The following is a 24,906-nucleotide window of genomic DNA, read 5'->3' as shown; positions in this document are numbered from 1 at the left end:
GGCAGAGCCAGTGTGCAGGCCGTGAGCTCCGCTGCCCTGTGACACCACCTCCCTCCCTGCCTGGAACAGGCAGCTGGGGACCACATGCCCTTACAGCCATGGCACCCGCACCAGGGTGCCTGGCCAGGGAAGGCTGTCTGGTTGAGCAATAGGTGAGTGTACAGCCTCCCCCCCACACACACACACCGGAGGCTGGGAGCAGCAACAGCCCGCTGGGGGCAGGGCCAGCAAGGCCCAGCCAAGAGTGGATCCTCCACAGTTGCCCCAGCAACACTGGCAGAATCTGCCAATTGGAGCACGGCTGCAGGCGACGGTGCTGTGAGAGGCCAGGGTAGCCAGTTCACGGGCTTGGCCACGCCTCCCTTCACCTGCTACCAATGGTTCCCTCTACCCTGCAGAGAGCAGGTGAACAGGGCAGAAAGACCCCCGTGGTCAGGCTCGCCACACCTTGACAGAGGCACCTGCCCCGTGAGGGGGAGTAACACTGAAGGTGCAGACAGGGCACCCGCCCTCTCACTCGCCCAAATCCCATTCCTGACAAGGGCCAGGATGGTGGCTGAAGCTCTGCTCCCCCACCCCTGCTGCCGCTGCCACCACGCTGACAAACATGCTCCTCCTCCTTGAATAATGGGACCAGAAAGGCAGTGGTACCTGGCACTCAGAAGCAACACCCGAAGGTTGTGGAAAGGCAGCTCCTTAGAGGCGAGCGGGATGGGTGGGTTCTGTAATAACTGATGGGACTGCCCATTGGAAACCGTTGGAGAGACTGGGAGAACCATTGGATGTGATGGGAACAGTGGACCTGCAGAGGCTCCATTGAAACACCTCACCACATCAAAAAGGCACAAAGGAAACACGGGGTGGACCTTGCGAGCCATGCACCAGTCCTGGGATGGCACTCCCCTGTGCAAGATTCCCGAAGTCCATCCTTGCCTCCACAAAGAGCAAACGGGAGAATCGTCTGGCACTGTGGGGAAGAAGCCCCTGAGATCCCAGGATGTCTCGCCACAATCTCGCTTCCCGCATGCAGAGGTCTTCTGTCTGCCTGATCGGATGCCAGAAGAGCTGAGAAGGAGAGTCTTCCATGGCATCCCACCCCCACCCCCGCGCCAGGCACAGATGGGCGACGTTCCAAGTCCCACCCCACTGCCTGCTGTGAATCTGAGGGGAGGGAGCGGGGAGGGAAGCTGGCTGGGGCCAGAGCCTCCAAGGTGTACCACTGGACACCTGCTGTGCCGGAAGCAGAGCCACAAAAAGGCACCTGGAGCCTCTTGGGAGCCAGTCTACCCGTACCAACCCTGGTTCAGAAACCATTCACTTCGCAGTGTGACGTGGCAGCCTGTCCAGTAAGTGGGGGAGGGGGGGGCTACTGTCATACACAGACAAGCAAACGGACAGGGAGTTGTTCAACACAGACTTTATTAAACTGCAGGAAGTGAATGGGATGTCTGGCAGCACGTCTTGCCTGTGTCCCTCAGCCAGGAAGGGAGCGCAGCAGTCGGAGCCACAAGACCCATTCCCGTTGCTGCCCTTGCAGGAGCTGCCCTGGGAACTGTTCCCTGGGATGGGCTTCAGTGGCAGTCAGGAAGGATCACCAGGGGCTGGGTCAGCCACACTCCATGGCCTTCCTGACCTGCCTAAAAGGGAAACAGACACATGTGTGGCAAGGCAACCAGCCTCACACAAGCCCCAACCTGATCCGTGATGTCCTGGGAGCGTGTTGTTCATGGCTGGGTGTCGTGGGCTGGTCCCGTAGTGAGGTCAGAGTCCATTCCAGAGTCCAGATTGCAAGGTCAGGCAGTCCAAAGATCAGTTAACAGCAAGTCCCGAGGGCTAGGCAAAGGCAGAGTCAAGGCACGGTCCAAAGGTCACAACAGTAAGGCAAGGGCAAGGCCAGGTTCAGTGGAGCAGTTGCAGCACGAACACGATTCTGACATGTTGCTTCCACACTTCCTAGGTGTCTGTGGCAGGCTTTTATAGATAGGCTGGGCTGGCGGCCAGCTGCTTGGGAGCTATCCTGTGCTTACTTCCTCATCGCTCTCCACAAGCAGCTGGCATCTGGCCAGGAGGCGTGCACTCTGCCACCTCTCCTGCAGCTCCACCCGCTGCTTCTGTCTACGGTGCTCCCTGGGTGAAGCTGGAGGTTTGGGTGTCCTTGACAGTGTTTCACCAGTGAGGTTGGAACTGGAGGGCATTGGTGCTGCTGGCTCAGCTGCTGACTGAGGGCTTTGGGTAGCTGCTGGCTGGGCTTTGCCAGTGGTGTTGAGGCTGACGGGTGTTGGGGATGCTGGCTCAGCTGCTGGCCGTGGACTCTGATCTGCCAGCAGCCGTTCCTCCTGATTCCCGGCTTCTGCTGCATCAGGGCTGGCTGGGTTGGTTCCACAAGGCTCCTCTTTCTCTGAGGAGTCCTCACTCTCACTGAGCCCCATGACACTGGGGGCAGCGGCTGCAGTGGCTCCATTGTGACAGGTACTGTCAGCGACCAGATGATGCGTTCCCCTCTGGCAGGAAAGTACTCCTCGTCTACATCTGGATGGTCTGCTCTCGCGGCTACCTGCAGCTCTGACCCTGTGAGGGAGACAGTCGAGGGGCTGCACGCCCACCATTGACAGGGAGTTACAAGCAGAAGCACCCAGTCACCCTGGCCCGTGGCCGTGCCCGCTCCCCTGTCTGAGCGGGGAGCCTGGCCCAGAGTGTTTGATCAGAGGCCGGACAGGGGCCACTGGAATCCGTCCACCCTGTGACAGCTGTGCCAAGCATGGTTCCTTGGGCATCTGCCACTTTGGCAGGCACGGACTGCGCAGACTTGAGGGCAGGGGCTGCGCCTTACCCCTGGCGACCCTCGTCCGTGGAGGTTGGGGCACCTGTGGGGAGGAAGGGGAGGGAATTGAAATCCAGGTTTCCAAAGTCCTGGTTTGATAATCCGGTCACTGCAACATGCCAACTGTCATCACTGTTAGCGTTGTTAGATGCTGTGACGGCTCCATCAGCCAGTGAAGCTCTGTGTATTTAATTAGGCAGCCATACTCTGGCCAACTCTGGAAGTGCAGCACTTTCTCTGGTCAGGTTTCCCAACAAGTGAGCTGCCTAATGCCAATCAGAGCACTAAGCATGTTGCAAATGGAAAATGGGCTGATGGGCTACCAAATGTAGTTTTACTCAAATGGCCATTGTTTGCTGGCTTAAAGGGTAAAAAGTCCACTAGCACCTTTAAGACTAACCAACTTTATTGAGGCGTAAGCTGTCAAGAACCACAGCTCTCTTCGTCAGATGCATCGTCAGCTTTCAAGAACCACAGCTCTCTTTGTCAGATGCTCTCTGACGAAGAGAGCTGTGGTTCTCGAAAGGTTATACCTCAATAAAGTTGGTTAGTCTTAAAAGTGTTACTGGACTTTTTACTATTTTTCAACTACAGACTAACATAGCTAACTCCTCTGGTCTAAAGGGGAAGACAAAGGACAGGCCTTGAATTGTGCTGGAGGCCGTTGTCATGATCGTGGAAAAAACCCACACATCACAACAGGGGTGGCAATGTAAAATCAAAAATCTAGCTCATTTAGAATGGAACCCACCTGGCCTCGTAATTGTAGAGCCACTGCTTCAACCTCAGAACAGTTTCCCACTAAATAGGATTACAGCTTCACTACAAAACAGAATTTGGAAAGGAAATGGGATTGTGAAGGATAAAGCCGTTGCTCAAACACAAGTACCAGCAATATGAGCAAAGGGAATAGAGAAAATTGCTAGCAGAGTAAATAGCGTTTTTGTGTTTAAATGTTCCGTTTATTCAGATTTCCCCCAGTGTAGATTTCTTCTTTCGAGGCTTGGGAGAGTGGATTTTCTTCAGAAAACATTGATTATCTGGTACACTTATATTGTTCCCTGCCACTCTACACAACAAGAACGAAAAGCGGAGTCGCAGTTTCACAGCCAGTTGCTGTAATCCATAGGACTGCATGCGCTATTAAGTTTGTGAAGGTCTCCTTTTCTCACCTCGACAAGATGATTCTCCACCGTTGGCTGCTGAAGAAAAGGCAAGAAGAGTAGAGAGGCTGCCAAGGCTTCTTCGGGGAGGGTTGCCACTCCCCCATGCAGCAGCCTCGTGTGCCGAGACCAGTTTGCCCAAATTATCCCTTGCTTAATGGGGGCTGTTGATCTTTGTTTCAGTTAAAACCAAGGATCGAGTGGTCTGGGGTACCCGGGCTCCGTTCAGGCAATGAAGGTGTATTTAGAGTGGAAATGAAGAGGGGGGTAGAAGCACGAGAAGGAATCCAGGAAGCCACATGGGAAACTCCATTCCCCCCCCCCCCCCGTTCACTTGCATATTTTTCCTGCACTGCCTATCTTGTGATGAGTAAGAAAAACTCTGACAGGGCATGAGGAACTGTCCCAGGGAAGATGGGGAGGGCAGTATTCAGAGGCACTGGGCGTCTAGTTTGCCAAAAATTTAGAAGCTGGACTTTTGACATCAAATGATACCATTTTTTTAATCAAGAGTGAAGAATAGATGGATATAATCTGATTGCATATAAAATCTCCATCCAAGATTTTCACGTTGGCAGCCTTTTAGCATTCTTTCGAAAGGAGCAATTGGTCCACCAATCCCTTTCGTGTGATTTGAGTATCTTTCCCCATTTCTTTGCTGGTTTTAGGGCTTCCACCTACTATGTAACACCGCCCCCCCCTTCCACTCTTCTTTGATTCTGTTCCCCCCTCCTGTTCTTTTTTTGTTCAGCTTTTGTTTTCCATGGTTTTTGATATCACATTGTCCTCAAAATAACCCTATGAGGCTGTTTGGAAAATGAAGAAAAGAAGATGAAAGCAACCTGCCCACAGCCAACTGGCAAGGCGGTGTGACTTAGCGGGGAGCCCAGAGCAGCCAGCCTCCTCTCCACCTGGCCACTCTATAATTCTCTTTTTGTTTACTCCTTCCTTTTAGAACATGTTTTAAACATGAATTTCCAGAGGACAAGCCTTCAGCATTTGGCAACAACTAATACTGCAGAGGGTATACGTTGCTGTTAAATACTGCCTGCGCCTACAGTGTCTCTAGAAGCCCCCTTTAAATGCAGGCTGTTCTGTGAGCACTGCAAAGCCACTCCTCCCAAATGTCTGGTGCAGAATAGACCTCATAGAGGCCCTGCATAGTTACGTTGCTGCTACAATAAACTGGGAAGCTGGACGTGCGCACGCACACACAAATGTGGGTCTCTGAAATTACCTTGTAGTCAGGGTCAATTCAATCCAGGCTGAGGAGGTTCCTCTGGAAGCAAATCTGGAAACGGCTCAAATTCCACACTTTTAAGCCCTGTTGATTTTAACAAGCACATTAAGTGCACCGTTTTTCTCTCACGTTCAATGTGCAAAATGTTTAACACTGGCCGTGTCGTGTACCTTCTGCTCCTCCTGTCGTTTTGGATCCGAGGGGCTCAGGCGGGTGAACCTCGCCTTCTGTTTCTTGGTTTGCAGTTGACACATCAGACACCCCCCCGCCCCCAGCGCTGCTCTCCTGTCTCAGTAACACCATCATACATGCGTGATTCCGAGAGGCACCCCGGCAGCCCTTCCGCTCTTAAGAGGGAAGATGCTTCCCTCTGGGTCTCTGGGTCCTCCTGACGTGGGCTGAGAAATCTGAACTAACTTTTTAAAATAATTACTTCCTGCAAATTTTACACAGTTTGGGGGGGTTTTTTTTGGTGTGTTGGTCTGCAAAACAATCTCTGTCATTCCCTCAGTTCTGATTCCAGCCGTGGATAGTCTGGACAGAATTACTTTCCAGAAGCGGCTGTTTGTATTCTATAACTTGGTCTGGCGGGGACTTCTAAGGCCTGCTTTACCATGAAGTAATAGGAAGCATGTGCTCCAGGCAAGAGATTCCAAAGGGGGGCACCATTTTCCTGCCTCCCATTTTTATCTCAGTGTATTATATTTTTGTTAAAAAAAGAAGAGAGCCAGTCCAGAAGTGAGAGGCCTAAGGCTAGCGCTGGAACTTCCCCTTGGGAGGGCCTGGCCTGCACAACGTCATAGGGAAACGTATCACAATGCCATACTGGGTATGTGAAGATGCTGTTGGCAAGGCCTGTTCTTGCTTGAGCAGTCCCCTTGCCTCTGCCATTTTTCTGTCAGGGCAGTGCCCCTGTTTGATTTCTCCTTGGAGTTTTTTCTCCACCGCGCAGAATGCAGCCAATTGGCTACTAGATATACTGCACAGATGCCAGTCTACCAGAAGAGAGGAGTTTCCGCTGCTCTCTAGCAATGTACTGGTTCCCATGGTTTTCAAGATCATTTCCCAAAATCTTATTCCTATAAGAAATGGCCTTTGGGGTAACATCAATAAAACCTGCAGGAAAATTTCCAGGTGGTCGTTGGAGATCTCTCAGAATTAGAACTGCTTTCCAGGCAATAGATATCAGTTCCTTTGCAGAAAATGGCTACTTTACATAGTGGAATCTATGGCATTATACCCTGCTGAGGTCCCCCTCCAAAACCTGTCATCCCTAGCCCCCCCCCAATTCTCCAGGAATTTTCCAGCCCAGAGATGGCAACCCCAGTAGGTACCACAGACTCCCATCATTGATCCCTCTGGTATTACTGTGTGTGCGTAAAGTGTCGTCAAGTCACAGCTGACTTATGGAAACTCCTGCTAGAGTTTTCAAGGCAAGAGATGTTCTGAGATGTTTTGCCATTGCCTGCCTCTGCATAATGACCTTGGTCTTCCTTGATGATCTCCTAGTACTAAACCAGCACTGAGCCTACTTAACTTCCAATATCTGATGAGTTTGGACTTGCCTGGGTCATCCAGGTCGGGGTATAGTATTATGATGATTTATATCCTACCCTTCTTCTGTCATGGGACTCAGGATGATGTACACAGGGTTCCCAGAAGATCTCCCATACAGACAGTGACCAAGCCCAAACAGGCCAAACATTAGCAAGGCGACTGCATCATAAGCTCTCCATCTAGGCTTGCCAGCTGCCTGCTGACGGCAGGCAAACTCCCAACATGGAGGAGAAGGAGACAACATGGGCAACGTGGTGACATTGCTTCCTGATGAACACTCTCAAATGACAGCACCACGTTGAGTGACACTCTAGGAATCCCTCCATTCTCTATGGTCTTTACCATAGTGAGGGAAATCCTAGAACATCGCTTAACACAGTGATGTCGCTTCTGGGTGGAAGTGATGTCGCCACATTGCATGCAGTTTTCCCTCCCTATTCCCCACCTCCGAAGGCTAGGGTTGCACAGGCATGGCAACTCTTCCTTCAACTCTACCCTGGCTCCATCTAGACCATAATGGTCTAGACTGGTAAGAGTTCTGCAAAATTTCAGGCTGAGGATGATCTTTCCCCCCCAGCCCTGCTCCTTGAGATCCTTTGACTGAAGATACTTGAGACTTTCTGTTCATAAAGCAGGTACTGGCCTCTGGCCCATCTTCATTGCTTCACTCAATTCCTTCTCCTACAAGAATGTAGTGTGCAAGCATGTCGGTGGTTTGGGAAGTATTGGTGTCTCTTGTGTGTGTTGCTGTTCTTTTATGTTCTGTATCTTTCTGTTAAAACTTAATAAAATTTAATTTTTAAAAAAGAATGTAATATTTATAAAAACAAAGCACGCCGTCTTCTACCCAGGAAAAAGAAGCTCTCTTGTTTGAACTATTGACTCAATTCAGACGTAATGTGAAACTGTATTTTAGATGACTATGGTTAATTTGTGAAACCATAATTCAACTCCAGGCAGTTCTTCAAGACTTGGTTTGCCTTGACAAAGGCTGGATTAGTTTCCCCCCCTCTCTGCGTTATCAGGCATCCCTAGAGAACAAGACAGGATGTTTGCATTCAGCCACAGCCATAGTTAAGACTGACTGTGATTAGTAGGCTAACATGATCCTGGTTTGGTGGAACCTTACTAGACACCTCCTACTGGCCTGCATTCAGACAATCAGCGTGGTGCAGTGGTTAGAGTTTCAGACTAGCCTCTAGGAGACCCAGGTTCAAATCCCCACTCTGCCATGGCAGCCTGCTGGGTTACCTTGGGCCAGTCACACAGTCTAGAAAGATTCTTCCCATGGAGCAACAGACCCCTGACCCAATAGCAAATATTGCACCAATATTTGATGCACGTTCTAGTGTGGGAGCCAGGAGACGTGTATGACGGGACTCCGAAATCCGTTTCATCCAAGCTGCTGTGTAAGTCCTCCGGCTCTTAAAATAAGCTGTGCGATTTTCATAGCTATACCCAGCTGGTGTCTGTTTCCAGCATTAGAGGATCTTATATATTTCTGCACAGTGATTCACATCTCTCTTTTCCCCCTTCTTGTGGCATGTACATATGTAGTTTTAATAGCTGCCTGTAATTTTTGAGTGTTGTGTCACCCCGTTGCTTGTGAGGAGGTTGTTTGCGCAATGCTTGTCAGGCACATGTTCATGTTTCACTTCATTGGCCTTACAAATTGTCAACAGGGTTGTTTTTTTGTCTTGTTTTGTTTGTATTTCAACTTGTGTGAGAGACGCTGAGCAGCAGAATACATTTTCCCCCCTGGAACCATACGAACGTGTTTGCACAAACTCCACTTCTGCACACGTCACCTGAAGTCATTTAAACTAAATTCCGTGCCGTTACTCCTCTCTGGAAAGCATTTGTCGTTTCGCAGTCTTGCGCACAAGCCTTTTAGGCCCTGTCCCCACAGGGCTACTCCCAGGGCTTTTTTTCAGGGGGAACGAGGGGGAGCGGAGTTCCGGAACCTCCTGAAAATGGTCACATGGCTGGTGGCCCCGCCCCCTGATCTCCAGACAGAGGGGAGTTGAGATTGCCCTCCGTGCCGCTCAACAATCTCAACTCCCCTCTGTCTGGAGATCAGGGGGCGGGGCCACCAGCCATGTGACCATTTTCTCCGAGGGCAACCCACTGAGTTCCACCACCTCTTTTCCCAGAAAAAAAGCCCTGGCTACTCCTCATTTGGTGGCTGCACCAACAAATGGCATCTGGCCTGTGTAATAGCCATTATAGGACAGAAGCCACAAAGTGTGACTTGGTATCACTTCAGATACAATACTTCACAGCAGAGAGAGTCCGTCCATTTTGGGCAGAGCCCTATCATACAGAAAGGTGGGAGGAGGTCTGGTGTTGGCACCAGGAACAGCAGGCAGGGGAGGTGTGCAGAGCCTAGGCGTGCCAGCCTCCAGTTGATAGCTGGAGATCTCCCGGAATTACAACTGATCTCCAGGCAACAGAGATCAGTTCCCCTGGAGAAAATGGCTGCTTTGAAGGGTGAACTCTATACCCCACTGAGGCCCCTCCCCTCCCCAAACCTGACCCTCTTCAGACTCCACCCCCCAAATCTCCAGGAATTTCCCAACCTGGACCTGGCAACTCTAGCAGAGCCCCTCCTCCTTGCCCATGGCTTATCTCCACACAGCTTCTTTGCTTTTCTCCTCAGCCCAACTCCAGTTTGGGAAGAGACCACTCCTGGGCAAAAATACTTGGGGAAAGTAGCCGTGGAGGTTAAGCAGCAGGTGCAGGGAGAGGTCAGCGTTCCTCACTCAGGTCTCTTTTGCTTTTAAAATCAGTCCTCCTCACCCACCCATTCCTCTTCAACCAGATGAAATCGCTGCCCACCCTTCCATCGAGTTTGGCTCTCAGTTGCCAAGCACTGAGTGATCCACAATGCAGTCCAAAACACAGTTACACCTTTCTGAACCTGTTGGCTTCAGTGGACTTAGAAAGGTGTGACTCTGCTTTATACGGCGCTGCAAGTGATACAAACGTGCCTCAGCTGAGCCTCTTGTCTTTGAACCTTTGGGACATTGGTGGCGGGGAGGGGTAAAATGCACGTGAAATTATCACTAAAGAAACATACAATATGATAAAACACACTCAAAATATGTATGTATTTATGTATTTTTTTAAAAAAATTATCAGCTTCCTCCCCCTAAAAAAAAATCTTCCGAAGGTAAGGTATAATGAATATACATTGTGGTGGGATCTTAGTGCAATTCTCTTGATATTCTCTGAACTCTTTTTATCCATTTCAAAGAACCAGCAGGAAAATCTCCACTAATGAAAGGGTTTCGGTTATAGAGATGATTTGCATAAATGCCTTAATATGGAATGCTTCCATCTCACTAGCTTTTTCTGGCTTTTACATTAATACAGGTAATGATGATACACAGCAAATTACCTTGCGTTTATTTGAATCCCGAGTTGAAAGAGGGTCATTTGGTCTTTGTATCCACTGAGATGCATGTCGGATGTTGACACGCAGAGCGTGCTAAATGGATGCTGTGTTAATGGTGACTAATGATGGGCAGTATTGAAAGTTATGGGGATAATACCTGTGATCGCACTCCTAATGAATTATAGCCATTATGAAGATGCTACTGAAAATATTTCAGTGGCCTTCAGAATGACCCGGTTTCTTTCCTCCCTTCTCCCCTCCACACCATCACATTTCCCTAAAAGCCAGTCGTTGGGTAGAAATGTAATAAAAGGTGTTATGAAGCACATCATCTGTTCAGGATTGCCAGTCTCCAGGTGGGACCTGTAATTCTCTCGGAATAAGAACTGATCTCCAGACTACTGAGATAATTTCCCATGGAAGAAATGACAGTTTTGGAGGGCAGACTCTATGGTATACCATGGAGTCCAGGAGAAACAGAAGTCTAGATGACATCACTCTTTGCATTCACTCGCTCACTAAAATCTGCCCTCCAGGAATTTCCTAAACGGCAGCTGGCACGCCTACATCCAAGAATATTCATAAAAGTTAGCCATGAGAGCCTTCAAATGGTTGAATGTTGCTTCTTTGAGCTTGCGGATCTTACGAACATTATCTGTTGTTGCAAACTTGTAAAATAAGTCTTTAACAGAAGTCATTTGTTATTTCAGTGGATTTCCCAAGGTTAGAGGATGGTGTTTCAATGCGTGGGGAAGATTTTGGAGAAGACTCCGACGATGGTGAGTGTGAATTTGTGACTCGCATAACATGTCTTAGGGCCCAGCTAGATGATACCTTGGCCGTTTCCACACTGTCTATAAGTAGCGTGAGACTCACGGAAGGCTGCCGGCTTCCTCCCGCGATTTTTGACACCATCTATTTACAAAACGCCACAAATGGTGATTTATGGCGTTTTGTAGTCGGATGGTGTTAAAAATCTCGCAAGGAAGCCGGCAGCCTTCCATGAGCCTCGCGCTATTTATAGACCATGTGGAAATGGCCCATGTCTCCGAGGTGGAGTCATGGATGTGGTATTGTCTAGTTCACAGATGTGTTGAATTCTCCAGTGTCCTGATGTTCATTCCTCCTTAAATCTTTTTTCAGTGGCCCTGTTTACAAGTTACAGTGACCATACACACCTTCTTGGTACAGTGTACACTTGGTTTTTCTTTGTATATGCATTGAGTAATTTTCATGTTACAGTCCGGGTATGTACAGCTGAACTTGTGATACCAACCCCACATTTATCCAAGTGCTGGTCTCCCGTTTCTTTCATAGTGCGAATGCACTTTGGCTGTTTCTTACAAACAGGTGTACGCCTGTACAGGAAAGGACATTAATAGGGCTAGTGATACACTCTGACTCAACCCCATGTCACAATCTTAATTCAGGAATCAATTCATTGGCAAAACAGTTCTGGAATGAATCAGAAAAGAAGCGTTAAAATCAAATGACATACAGATGTGCTGCCTGATTATCCCATGTACAAAACCATGATTTTTGGATGAGGTTTGAGGAGGTTCTTGAAACTGTGTGGTTCATATTGAATTCTGAAACGCCCTAAACGGCTCTCCATTGGAAGCAAGCATGCATACATGGAGTGTGTTATATGAATGTCTGCTGCCCTTTTGGTCTACAAGTGCATTGTGATGACAACTGGGAGACTGAGCTCATATTAGCAGAGGTCACACCTAACTGTCAAGAAGGATAACAGTGGAAATCTTTATACATTATAAGAGTACATGTTGTTTCAGCCATTCTTTTTGTTTTCTTAACTCAGTACACAGTTTTCATTCTATGGATGGCAAGTGATAGATTTGAGTCGGTTCACGTCACACACAGGGTTGGATCCATCCAGCTTTTTCACTCTATTCTGCTCAGTTCCCTTTCTTCCTACAGCACCCATTCCATATAGGTTCTGTCCACGCAAGTCCCATGATCTCCAGCACAGTGTTCTTGGTAGTCAAAGGGGACCCCTTTCTCCTTTTTTCACCAATGGAAAATCTGGTTGGATCCAACTCTCAGTTTCCTACTGGACTGTCAATTCTGGTCTGTGCCAGGAATACATGTTTAAAACAAAGGGTTTGTTTCAATTGTTATTTAATTCTACTTGTTTAATTATTACTTCCGCTTTTATTTCCATTGGCTTCAACGGAAAGCACGTTTACATTCCAGCTGTAACATTTTTATTTTCCATTCAATTGGCAATGAAGTTTTCAGAGAATATACCCCTCCTCTCATGGGGGTTTTGCCTTCCAAATTTCAGAGAGAGAGGCGAAATGGTCTTTGTTCTGTGGACAGAGTAAGCAGAAGGAAACGTTTGGCAAAATAACCCAAGAAAACAGGTAGCCTGTCCAATAGGGAGCAAATAATATAAAATAACAATGGTATATTAAGCAGAAATGCTTATCCTTTTCTATACTGGGCACACCAGGATCGAGTAAGGTTGCTGCCAGTGGAATCACTCCTCCTCCCTTCTGCCCCCTTGGGAAATGCAGCTACAAGGAGGAGCCCAGCCACAGCCTCTGGGAGAGGGGAGACTAAAATAACAAATGAATCCAAAAAGTATCAATCTTATTTCTCCTACTTGAGTTTAATGAAATAATGGCATTAAGAGCCAGTGTGATCTAGTAACTAGAGTGGTGGACTAGGATCTGGTGAACCAAGTTCAATTCCCCGTTCTCCCATGGGAGCTCACTGAGTGACACATCACACACTCTCAGCCTAACCAAGTTCACAGGGCTGATGTGGAAGGGAAAATGGAGGAGAGGAGAATGGAGGGTTTTAGGTGGGTAGCTTTGACTCTTGAAACCTTAGACCCTGAAAATCTTGCTGGTCTCCAAGGTGGATTCAAGTGCTGCTGTTTATTTTTAAATGTATTTTACTTCATTTATACCCTGCCTGGACTCAGTTCCTGCTGTTCTAGTACAGACCCAACACAGCTACCACTTTAAAAAAGTAAATTCATTAATCAAGATGCCCTTTTTTTGATCCATCGATTCATTAATATCTGATTGCGCCTGCCTCATCTATGCAGCTGCAATTCAGAACTTAAACTGGTGGAGTGGCAAATGGCCCAAGATTTAGTCTGCTGAGCCACATCACTCCTTGATGAGCCATTGAAACATCTGTGTCTCAGTAAGAGCCGCCTCAGTCAGCCAGGATGGCTTCAGGCAAGCTTTGACTTCATAATCGGGTAGTTAACGTCTGTACGGCACAATCGGCTGTGATGTAAATACTGAGATGGTTATCTGTAACGGTTGGAGAGGGCGTGTTGATGTGCAAAGATGGCACATCACAGAGGGACTCAACACTGAGGGCAGAGAGAAAATCCAAATCTGTTCCATGGATGGTGGGAACACCCCACACTCCTCTCTGGATCATGACAGATTTAGCACGGTCTACAATTTGACTGTTGCTTGGGAGAGGATATTGTGAAAAAAGCACTTTGTTATTTTACTCACACCACCCACCCTTCTTGTGAAGGCAAGCAGAGTAGTTTGCCAACCAAGAGCGCCATATAAATAAGTCATAGCCATTGTAATTAGCTTTATACATTTTCATTACCTTCGATCTTATCCCTGATAAATGAAGGGCAGCTTCATGAAAGATCTCCAGTAATCCCCACGAGAGCAGATAGCAGCGACAGGCAGGGCTTGCAGTGGTTCCTCCGCACAGGCAGGCATGCTCTGCCTTTCCAGGTCACACGAGAATGGCAGCGGGACGATTGCACACACCCCAGCTGCGAGGGTTCTGGGCGGCACTTGAGCCAACCCTTGACGCAGCGCTCTCCATGGTGCCTGCTGCCTCCTGAGCAGGCTGGTGTGATGATGCACGCGGGTATGGAAGTCCTCCCCCCCTTAAGGCTCTGCTTCTCTTCTGTTGCAGATTTCTTGGACCTAGACAAGAACTCCTCAGTATATTCTACCAACTCTCCGCTGACCCCCAAGGTGGACAAGGAGAAGAGCTGGCTGTACACTCTGGACCCCATCCTGGTCACCATCATTGCCATGAGCTCCCTGGGGGTGCTGCTGGGGGCCATTTGTGCCGGCTTACTGCTGTACTGCACGTGCTCCTACACGGGCCTCTCCTCTCGGAGCTCCACAACTTTGGAGAATTACAACTTTGAGCTTTATGATGGCATCAAGCACAAGGTCAAAATGAACCACCAAAAGTGTTGCTCTGAGGCATGACTGATTGCACCGGAATCGCATTTGACATTTCATTCCAGCAAGAGTGGCTGGTGAAGATTACTTTTTATATGGGAACCGAATGCCATAATCTTACACAAGCCAGTGCTGGAATACTGAAGTGGGGAGGGGGTCACCAGGAGCCCTGTTGGGGGGGGAAAGAAAAGGAGGCGGGGGCAAGCATGAACTTCCAAAGGAAGGCTGACAGTCTGCAAGGACCGCCGGCTCGTTGCTTGAATAAGGACTGGGCTGGGATGAAGAAGGGAGCTCTGACGCTGAGGAGGGGGTTTCCCCCCCATGTCTTTTACAAGTGAATCAGATCCACAACAGTCAAAATGTTTGGTTTGTGTTTAGGAAGTGAGAAGCAAAATGTTGTTGATTGTTGTTTCCCACTTCCTTTTCTCTAATGGAATGGCTGAGAATTCCTCTCCCCCCGCCCTTTTTTTTTTGGGTGTGGCCATTCCGTCTTCGTAAATTATACAGAATTACACACACACACACACACACACACACACACACACACACACACACACAAAAGCCTCCCCTGTCCTTTTCAGAAAAGGCTCCTTGATTTTATTCTGTGGTGCAGGAAATACAAGCCCAGCAAGCTGTGGCTTCCAGGTCCCCAGACGGAAGCCTGTCGATGCCTTTCCCCCCCCCCTGATCGAGAGGAGAGGAGAGGAAGGAGGCTGGAGGGTCAAGGGCAGCCGCCAACACCGTGAAAGAGAGAGGCAGCCTGAGTTGGGGGAAAGGTCCCCAGCCAACACTTCCTCAAAAGAAGGAGAAGAGCCTTAAAATGATTTGTGAATAAGAGCCATTTTTAAAACCCAAACCTTGGATTGCAACAGCAGTGGCCTTCTTCACCAGGGCCCTTTTTCTTTTACTTCCCTTTCTGTCTCTCCCCCCCCCCCCGCCCCCTTGTCTTTTTAAATCCTGTTCCTTTATTATAAGAAAATTGTTGCAAACAAAAGACACAATTATACAGTGCCCGAGAACTCAGGAGATGGCTTTTTATGTGCTTGAAGAGGAAAATATTTGTTGGGGCTGTGGCCACTCTGAAGATATGATGGGGGGTGGGGGTTGAGCAGTGTTCTCTCGCCCCCTGCCTGGTGGGCACAATGCCTCTGTCCTCTGACAGGTATGGCTTCATTTCTTCATTTTCTTAGCACCAAGGGCTCCAGCCTGCCACAACTAGCAGCAGCAGTGCCTGCCTCCTGAACAGCTGTGCGGACAGCAGTCGCGCGGCCCAGTCTGCTGGAGGCATGTGCTTTTTTGCAGAGCTGACCCTTCCCTGAGAACTGACCGTTGCGGTGCTTCGGGTTCTGGCAGCACGGCAGGGAATGGCGTTACGCAGATGCTCTTGCCTGGCTGCTGAATCACAGGGTCTGGGCCAAACTGCTTCTTGACCCTTCCGAGCAATGCCACTTGCTGCTTAGTCATTTGCAAAGCAGATGTTTGTTTTTGAAGGGTTTGACGTGCTTTTTTTTTAATCAAGTGCCTTAGAAATCTATTTTTCCCCTGTACGTAGAGAAGTGTGACATGTCGAAATAAAAAGGGAGGCGTTCACCCTTTCCCCTGTCCCTCTTCCTTTCCATTATTCTCCTCTTCTTTGCTGAATCTCTGCTGAGTAGAGCGCCGTCCACTCAAGTGGCTGGGTGTATTTCTAACACCGTCACGTGCATGGCTGTGCCACACTGGAGGCACATTGCAGACCAGCAACAGAAAAGTTTACAACGGCCCCGTTTCAATTCCCTGTGCCTTTGAGCCCAGGTCTTGGCACTGGCTTTCAAGCCGCCTTCTCTAGAGGAGTCCAAACAGCTTCAGCAGCGTGTGTGAGATTGCCAGAATAAGCAGTCAGAATCAGGAGCAGAACTTCAGAAATCTTTGACAGGGCAACACCTTGCAGCTGAGGTCTAAACCTGTATGCCATCGTTTCGTTGTGGGGTGCTGGCATGACATCCTGTGCTGTGACGTTGTGCTGCCGAGCTGATGCTCTCTCTCTCTCTCCCATAGGCACTGAACCATCAAGGCTGTGAGTAGTTTCACACATTACATTTTTGCATGCATGCCTTAAGAATATTTTTTAAGTGTACACCTGAAAATGCCAGTGGCGATTGCAACAAACATGTCTTTGCAAAACGTGTGTTTTGTACATGCGCGCTTGTTAGGGGCTCCTCTCAAGCATGCTGACTTGTAGTGTGTGAAACAGCTGTTAAAAAAGCTTTGAACAAACACGTCCATCGTGATGCATATCCTTGCTTTTGGGTGTCTCTGGTGCTCCCCATCATTTGTATGAGTTGCAGCAAGATGCCACATCAGTACACAGTTAGTACACAGCAGCATGGGGAGCATTAGGTTTGTTCTAAAGCACACCCTTGGTTCATACAGGGCCTCAAAGGCCTGGACAACGGTTTGTGCACAGATGCAGTGCCAACAGTGCATAGCAGTCCTCTTGCACTGCGAAGTTTGTGGCATGTGTCATCAATCGCAGTTTGCAGTGTGCCACTTCCTTTTTTGTCTTCTGCTGGTCGCTGGGCCTGGCCTGGCCCCACTTTCAAGCAGAAAAGGCAGGCGTTGATGGCTTTCCCAAGTCAAAGTGAAAACTGAGGGGCTTGCATGACTCTGGGATGTGCTTGTTCCTACTCTCTGCATCCAAACCCCAACGTGAACTTCAAAGGCCTCTTGCGTTGATGGAAGAATAATCAGGAGGCGTGGACAGTAGGGCTCCCAGGAGATTGGGGGAGCAAGCCTAGAGAAGGTGGAGTTTCTGGAGGATGTAATGTCACTTTCTAGTGACACTCTAGGCATTTCCTGTGATACCTATGATAATGAGCACAGCGACTAGTGGAAATTCCTTGAGCATCGCTATTGACGCCATTCCCCCCCCCCTCCCATTTTTCTCCCACTTCTCAAATTATTAAGGGTGGAGGATTGAGAACAAGGGTGGGCTGATGCATCACCTCCTAAGGATCCACATATCCAGCCCTCTTTTTTGAGCCTCAGTACAGCCAGCAGTTTTGGGGTGCACCTCCAATTTTAGTGGGCTGCTGATGCCCCTGGGCACACGTGAACCGAGTGTGTTATTTAGAAATGCTGCAGGAGTTCCAGGGCCCATGTGCTGGGCTCTCTGAGCAGACAAGCCACTTGGTGATGAACTCCCTGGCTGCCAAAAGCTTGAACACCTCTGCCTTAAAAACCGCCCACTCTAGAAAGAGCACGGGCACCTTTTTCAAGCTAGATGGGACACCCGTCTCTCTCCACCATATTCCATATACAAGCCCATTTTTGTCTCACCTTCTGGCCAAATGAGATGTGCCAGCGGCAGCCCCCTGCGTTCATGCACCTGCTCCTTATGCATGCAGAGCATTGCACCTTGCTACACTCTCAGGGATCGAGCACGTTCTCCTCAGCCCGGGTTGCTTGGCTGGGGGACGAGAGAGTCACGTTGCCGAGGGTGGCACGATAAGGTGGGGAAGGATTTAGGTCCCCTCACCTCCTTGCTTCTTTTCGTGTCAAAAAACGACAACCTGGACCCCTCCCCTCGCCTGCTTTATATGTGAATGGGACAGACATCTGTTCATGCCCTGCGTTTTCCAGCTGGGCCCTGGAAGAAACCAAGAATCATCATCAAACGTTAAGGGTCATTTTGCGGACAGATCTCCGCTACTACTGTTCTATACAGGGAGAAGCTCGATCCAGCCCTAATGAACCATATTTAATTCCTAGTGATTTCAATGGGAGAGTTAAGCACATGCTTACCTTTGGCTGGACCGTGTCCCCACTTGCTTTCTCTTACGCTCATGTGAAGAAGGGAAGGAGGACAGAGGACTGGGGCTGCATCTGTAAAGGTCACCTGACAAGAGTCCTAGATCTATTAAACAGTAACGTGTCCGTGTGTAGTAGGCATACAGAGAGTGAGAGCTCGTGGATACATCTATTTTGCTTAGATATGTGTTTGCGCATCCTTGTGAGTTCTCTGTACGTGTTATATTTGTGAATGGTTCTGTGTGGAACTACTCGTGTCTTTTACCTGAGACCGGAGGATACCAATTGACCTTGGTGTGAATTCCACAGGGGTTCGGTGCAAACGGCATTCCGTGGAAGGAACCAACTCCCTCTAGGAGATCTCATGTTTGGTATCCCCCATCCGTTGGCTGTGTGCACTAGAGGAGTGGAATCGGGGCCATAATGCTGCATAGCTGATACCTCACGTACCTCCCTGCCGGGTGCTTTACTGTTCTAATGCAGAAAACTGTGTTTGCTTGTACTTAATAAGAAAGTGAGAAATAAACTTTGGTGCGTATTCATGCCGACACATCTTCGTTTGCAAATATATGTTATATTTGCTGATCCATGTTCTTTGGTGATTCTCCCCCACCCGCCCTTTCCTAAACACAATCCAGCTCAGCCTCACCAATGCCTTTGTTGAAGTACGTGCTCCTTTCCCACCCCACCCCACCCCACCCCACTGCCTCTCAAGGTTGTCTGGCCATGGTCAATGGGAGGGCTGCATCATAGCTAACCTTTGCTTAGTAGGGAGCTGTCAACACAGAAGCAGGGGGAGAAACATCTGCTGGGGGAAATGGTTACGCAGGAAGCGAAATTTCTCACGTTTACCAGCTCAAGATAGTTCAACCCTTTACTGGCTGAGCCAGACCATGTGGACTTTAAAGCTTTTACTGTGATTCTTCAGTGTTTTAAAAAAAGAAGCAAATTCAAACTGTGTTTCTATGATTTGTATAAAAGCCTTTTAAAATTGCTATTTAATAAACATTATGGTAGAGATCTTTTTTCTGGCTCATTCTGCCTGCCTTCATGCTTGTAACTCCGATCCAGCAAAGGAGATGGGCCAGACAGAGCAGGCCACCTTTTCGGCATGCATTTGATGTGGGTGCAGAGGTGGCTATGATAATCCACTGCCCCGAGAACTATCAAGACGCATCTTTAGAGAGGGGGGGGGTGCTTTCTTCCTCCAGAGAAGAGGAGATGCTTTCTTCCTCCAAGTTACTGCACACGAAGACTGTATCTCATGGTAAACCGGCTGGCCCCTGTCTGGACAACAAAACCAGGAAAAATGGCTCATACACAGACATGGTTGTGGATTCTGCATACTTGGGGGACTTCCCAGTTAAGCAGAAAAATATGACTGCATTGTTTAGTGGCCTCCCCGCCCACTTGGGCCAGAGAGAAGAGCTGCACCATCTTGAGGAAGGCAGGTGAACCTCGTCCAGCCCAGGGAAGGTGGCACACAGCCAGTGGGCGCCTCACCCAGCCTGTGAAAGGCTGCTCCCAGCTCAGGCGTATTATTCCTCCCACAAATCCTGGTGGACCACAGCTTGTCACTATAGCTGACACAAAATGGGCTATGTGGATGATGAAGTCATCCAAGACAAGGGATCCCTTTCTGTTCAGGGAACTCCCTAGATATATAGAAAAATATGGCTTTTTAAATAAACCAGTACAGGGGGGAAAGCCCCTCAAAAATGGCATGATGAGGACTGGGTATGCTTTAGGAGGCTCTAACTATTGAAGGCAGCTAAGAGTTAAAATGGAAAGAGGCTCCAGGTCCCTGAGAGATTGGAGAAAGTCCTGGGGATTTCCAAATTCTGCCCCTTCCCACAGTCCCCCGTGGGTTCCCAGCTTGTATGTGTGGATAACTGTGGTCATGGTTATATTTCAATCTCATGACTAAAATGCAGAAACTAGCCAGTAGAAACATACTTATTTCAACAGACAGTACACAGCAGTATAACCCACAGTCCCTATCCTTTCTACTGCAGCTTTGAACCATTTCCATACAGTACATCCCTTCTTCAATCACTGCTCTGTTCACATTTGCAAGCCACACCCTTGAACATTAAAAAAAAAAGTCTGAATGCTTGGAATTGCATTGAAACTGTTCTGCACATGGATGTTCTCACACTGCTTCCCACATCCCCTCTCACATCTTGGTTATATGTGAAAAGAACTTTTTAAGCAGAGGCAGTTTTACAGCTGTTTATTCTGGCTTTGCACAATTTAGTAATCACAGGGTTCAGATTGCCAATATTTCTTTATTTAAAATAGTTTCAGCTGCCTATATTTGGAGTCTCCTAGAGGGCAAATGGTTAAAAATTCAGGCACTGCGCTTCACACCGCACTGTGCACTGGGCTTCCAGTGCAACACGTGGGAGCACTGCCGATGAGGCACGCTGATGTCCCTTTCACATGGCCCCAGGGAGCCGTGCCCTGGAGGCCTGTTCCCACACCTTCCCTCCCCCCACCAGGCAGGTGAGTTGGGGGGGGGAGGGTGAGAGCAGGGGATCCCCGACTCCCACCAAGGGAACGATGACCCTAGCATAAAAACACTATTGGACAGGGATTAACAGGAGTTAGCAAGGGAACGCCAAAGAAAATCAAAAAAGGTCTGTACCCGCTGGTGGAAGACAGTGATAGAGGGGGCAAATGAATCTCATGACCAAGTAGACCCTTTTGAGCCACAGGTGGTGGGGGGCACCCAAAGCAGGGCCTCTAAAGCTGACCAACAAAATGGTTGGCTGTGGCTGACTCCTTCCATCACCCATTCACCCAGCAGTCCCAGGAGGGGAAAAACCTCAACCCTGCTGAGGGCAGCTGAGGGGGCCGCATGGCCAGTTCAGCACAAAACTTAGAATAAAATGCTATAACTGAGCAGTCCCGGGTTCAAACTCTGCCATAAAAACCTTGTGCCAGTCTCTCTCTCTCTTTCTCTGTCTAGCCTACCTCACAGGGTTGTTGTGAGAATAAAACAGGGAAGGGAGAGTCATGAATGCCACACTGAGCTTCCTGGAGGATGTGCAGGATAAAAATCTCATCAATTGATCATTTTAGTGCCTCTTTGTTCCTTCGTATTAAATGGGTTTTGCGTATTTGCACTGATGCTTAGGAAGTATCGTTGAACCCAGTCAGTTCTGAAAATGTGTCTGGTAGCTGCATGGAAAGATGCTAAGGATGCAGCCACAAAGCCAGCACGTACCTGCGCGATCTGCCCTTCGGTGACCCTGGAGCATATGTACTGCCAGCAGGCCTGCCAGCCATGCTGGACGCTGCCGCTTTGCCAATGCAAAAACCACCTGCAATGCCGTATATTTTTAAATCACAAGCAAATCGTCAAGGTGATTGTAGGAGGTGTTCTACTCAACACAAAAATGGGCATTGCAAACAAGGTAACTTGGAACGTCAGAGGCATTTTTTTTTTGCCAAGTCCAACACCTAATTTATTCAAAGCTTTAAGAACAGCACAGGTTGGTGATAAACTACAAGCCGGTAGTTGCTGTGAAAGGCGCCTTGTGACCCATTTGGAGTCTGCTATTGGTCTCGGACTACCTTTTAAGTAGAAAGGCATATTCCTTATAAACACCAACTTCATAAACTAGACTAATTGACACTTAATTGTCAGGTTTAGGAGAGGTGCCTAGTAGAAGCGAGAGGCTAATGAACTACCCCCGGGGCCCCAGAAATTAAATCTCTTCAATTAAGCGGAGACAAAGAGCCTCACTCTGGCAAACACTTCCTATGCAGGCTGGCTCCCTACAGAACATGTTGATGGGTACAGGATACTGAGGGTAAGTTTCCACCCTTTTCTGGCAGGGCTTTGGTGCCTTTAACAGCAGGGCATTCAACAGAAACTTAGCAGGTGTCACTTAATATGGGAATCTGACATTGGCTAGAGCTCTGTCAGTTTAATTTCTGCCTGAAATTTGTACAAAAAAATTGTGCTAAAAAGGATACAAACACTGCAGAAGTGATGCTCAAAGTGTTCTGCCATACAGGGAGCCCTTCACATGCAACGACTCTCTGTGCAGAATGGGTACGTTTTAGAACGCAGCGTGCCTGTAAGCCTTTTGTTGGGTGCAAATTATCCTGGCCTTACGCTGATCCACTTGCATTTGTATGTTTGTGTGCACGTCTGTGTGTGTGTAGGAAGAATTGGTGTTAGTTTTCAAACAGGATTTCATGTCCCACAGTACTTAATAACAGCTAAACAGACACACCTCCAAATTAATCTGAAAACAACATCCCCATCCCCCCCCCCATTTTCCATTTGATGGCTGTAGAATCTAACGGTGCTCCAATGCAACACATTGAATAGGTTATGGTCAAAACCTGCACATGTGTGTGGTGTAGATGGACAAAAATTAAGACACTGACAGAATCAGGTATTCTGAAAAAACATTATTTATAAGGCGTGTGTATTCCACACACAAATATGGAGAGCAGTAACTCAAGCTCATTTTACCACTTAAAACTGACCAAAATACCATACTAGGGCCATGGGAGTAACATTTGTCTCTTTTTTGATGGTGACCAAATTTCTAACGGGCATGTGTTAGATTCTTCTTTAGTTTAATCCCTCTGCAATTCTTGAAGTGCTTTTACATCCTTCTATATTGGTTGATTCATTAAATTAAGAATCAGAAAACAAGCTGTAATGCTTACTTTTACGGGGGAGGTTTTTTGCCTTGCGCCATGTCCTTGTGGCAAAATATTTGACATTTCTAACGTATTAATAATGCCTGCTGGCATCTTGCAATCTGTTATTTACAAAGAACATTTCCCTCTTATCTTTCTTTTTTTCTACAAATGTTTACACAGGCCTCTGGAAAATGGTGCCAGATTTAGGCATGGCAGAGGTCTCCAACTGGAAGAGGGACAGGCAGCAGGGCTTGGGAAGAAACATAGACCATCTGGATCCCGGGGCCATTCTAGCCACTGTTGTGTTTAGAAGTGACATTTGGCTTTCCACTCACATATCTTTCTTTCAGGCTTATCACCGTTGGAACTAAATCAAGCCTTGTAGAATCTGGTGTCTCTGAGGAGGAAGGATCACCTCAGCTGTGGTGGTATGCACACTTGACAGGGTGTCTCTGCAGTGGTTGCGTTCAGTGTCTTTTCTTTGGGGTCAAAGATATTGTCTTTTTAAAAATCCTTCCCCCTCTTCACTTCGCCCTGTACTGAGTGAGTCCTCATTTGGGGTTACAACCTCAGTCATACCGGGGTTATCCGGTTATAACCGGGGTTATAAGAGGTTATCCTTTATAAGAAGCCATTTTCCAGGTTATGAATGGGAAGAGAGAACTACACCTAAAGTTGCTTGCACAGATTTTTTTTTTCCAAACCAGATCAAATATTAGACCTCACAGGCCTAACAGACCTCACATGTTTACATTTGGATGCCACAGCTTTAAGGGCACGTAACATAAACATATGCCAGCTGAGGTTCAAAGGGGGGGGGGAATTCTGCTCGAGGAGATACAACTGCTGTATCACACGTTCATACAATACTTGACCTTGAGATGCCACACTGTACCACTGCCCACTAAATTCTGACTGTTAACAGAGATCATTGCTTTTTATTTATCATCAGCTTTTCATTTTTTTCTTTTGAAAACATTAATAACAATGACCTCTTTATAGAGGAAAAAGGAGAAGGAATGTCTAGGATAGGCCTGCCAACCACCCAACTGGGGTGGGGCATCCCCTGCCCTGAGCTCCCATTACAGTAGGGTTGCCAGGCCCACTCAATCTTCCGGCGGGGGGACAGGGGCCTGGCACTTACTTTTTGGGAGAGGTGAGTGCGTGCGCACAGAGTGTGCGCACGCCCCCACAGGCGCAATGATGTCACTTTGGGGTGACGTCATCGCATGGCCAGGCACTGCAGAATGCGCCCGAAATGGGCCATTCTGCCGCGGATTGGGCCCAGTTTTGAAGCGCTGTGGAGCCAAGGAGTGTTCCTGCGCTCCACAGCGCCTCAAAAACAGGCCCGATCCGTGGCAGAACGGGCCCGTTTTGGGTGCTACAAAGTGCAGGAGCGCTCTGCAACTGCTGAAAACGGGACAATTTGCCGCGGACCGGGCCCATTTTGAGTGCTGTGGAGCGCAGGCGCTCCTGCGCTCCGCAGCGGCCCCGATTCGGGCCAAAACGGGCCCAATCCCAGCAGCTGTGGTGCACGGCCAAGGGAATTGATTGCAGGTGCCACACTGGAGCCCGCCACATGTTTACATTTGCACGGGAGCCCGCCACATGGCGGAAGGAACGAGCAAGGAAGGTGCGCGCCCCTCTGCTGCTCAGGTAAGTGGCGCCGGGGTGTGGGGAGTGGGGGCGGGAGATCCCCCGCCCCCACCAGGGGTTTGGGATCCCTAGTATACAGTGCAGGCAGGATTAACTTGAACTAGGCCTCAGTCCTGGATCACATGGTGCTAAATGACAGCTCAGGTTTAGTTCCCAAGGCAACTTCCAGCATCTAGCCTCAGATCTGGGATGTGTGAAGTTTGTCAGTTGTTAGGAAGAAACACCCCAAGTTGACCAGGCAGAGAAGCCTTACCAAACTGGTTCTTCTTGTTATTACGGCACAAATGGGTAACCCAGATGCATATTTCTCTAGACCCATTTGTGGTCTAGTGACAATGAGACTTATTTTAAAAGCTTTTCTTTTAATATATGTGGAGTGTCTCTCCCCACACTTCTGATTAACAGCAACT

General features: G+C 48.5%; 1 protein-coding gene across 1 annotated transcript in view; it reads left to right on the top strand.

Annotated features, from left to right (window-relative positions):
* NRP2 (neuropilin 2) overlaps positions 1-19,197 on the top strand; it is a 254,599-nt gene extending 235,402 nt beyond the window's left edge. Inside the window, exons 16-17 of the mRNA XM_054970181.1 lie at positions 10,889-10,957; positions 14,106-19,197. Of these exons, the coding sequence (XP_054826156.1) occupies positions 10,889-10,957; positions 14,106-14,410 (374 nt within the window). The 3' untranslated portion in view covers positions 14,411-19,197. The remainder of the gene's footprint in view (positions 1-10,888; positions 10,958-14,105) is intronic.
* Positions 19,198-24,906: the final 5,709 nt, after the last annotated feature.

Source organism: Eublepharis macularius, chromosome 2 (genome assembly GCF_028583425.1).
Source record: "Eublepharis macularius isolate TG4126 chromosome 2, MPM_Emac_v1.0, whole genome shotgun sequence".
Taxonomy (NCBI): domain Eukaryota; kingdom Metazoa; phylum Chordata; class Lepidosauria; order Squamata; family Eublepharidae; genus Eublepharis; species Eublepharis macularius.
Note: the sequence above shows the minus strand (reverse complement) of the source record. Positions and strands in the feature narration are given on the sequence as shown.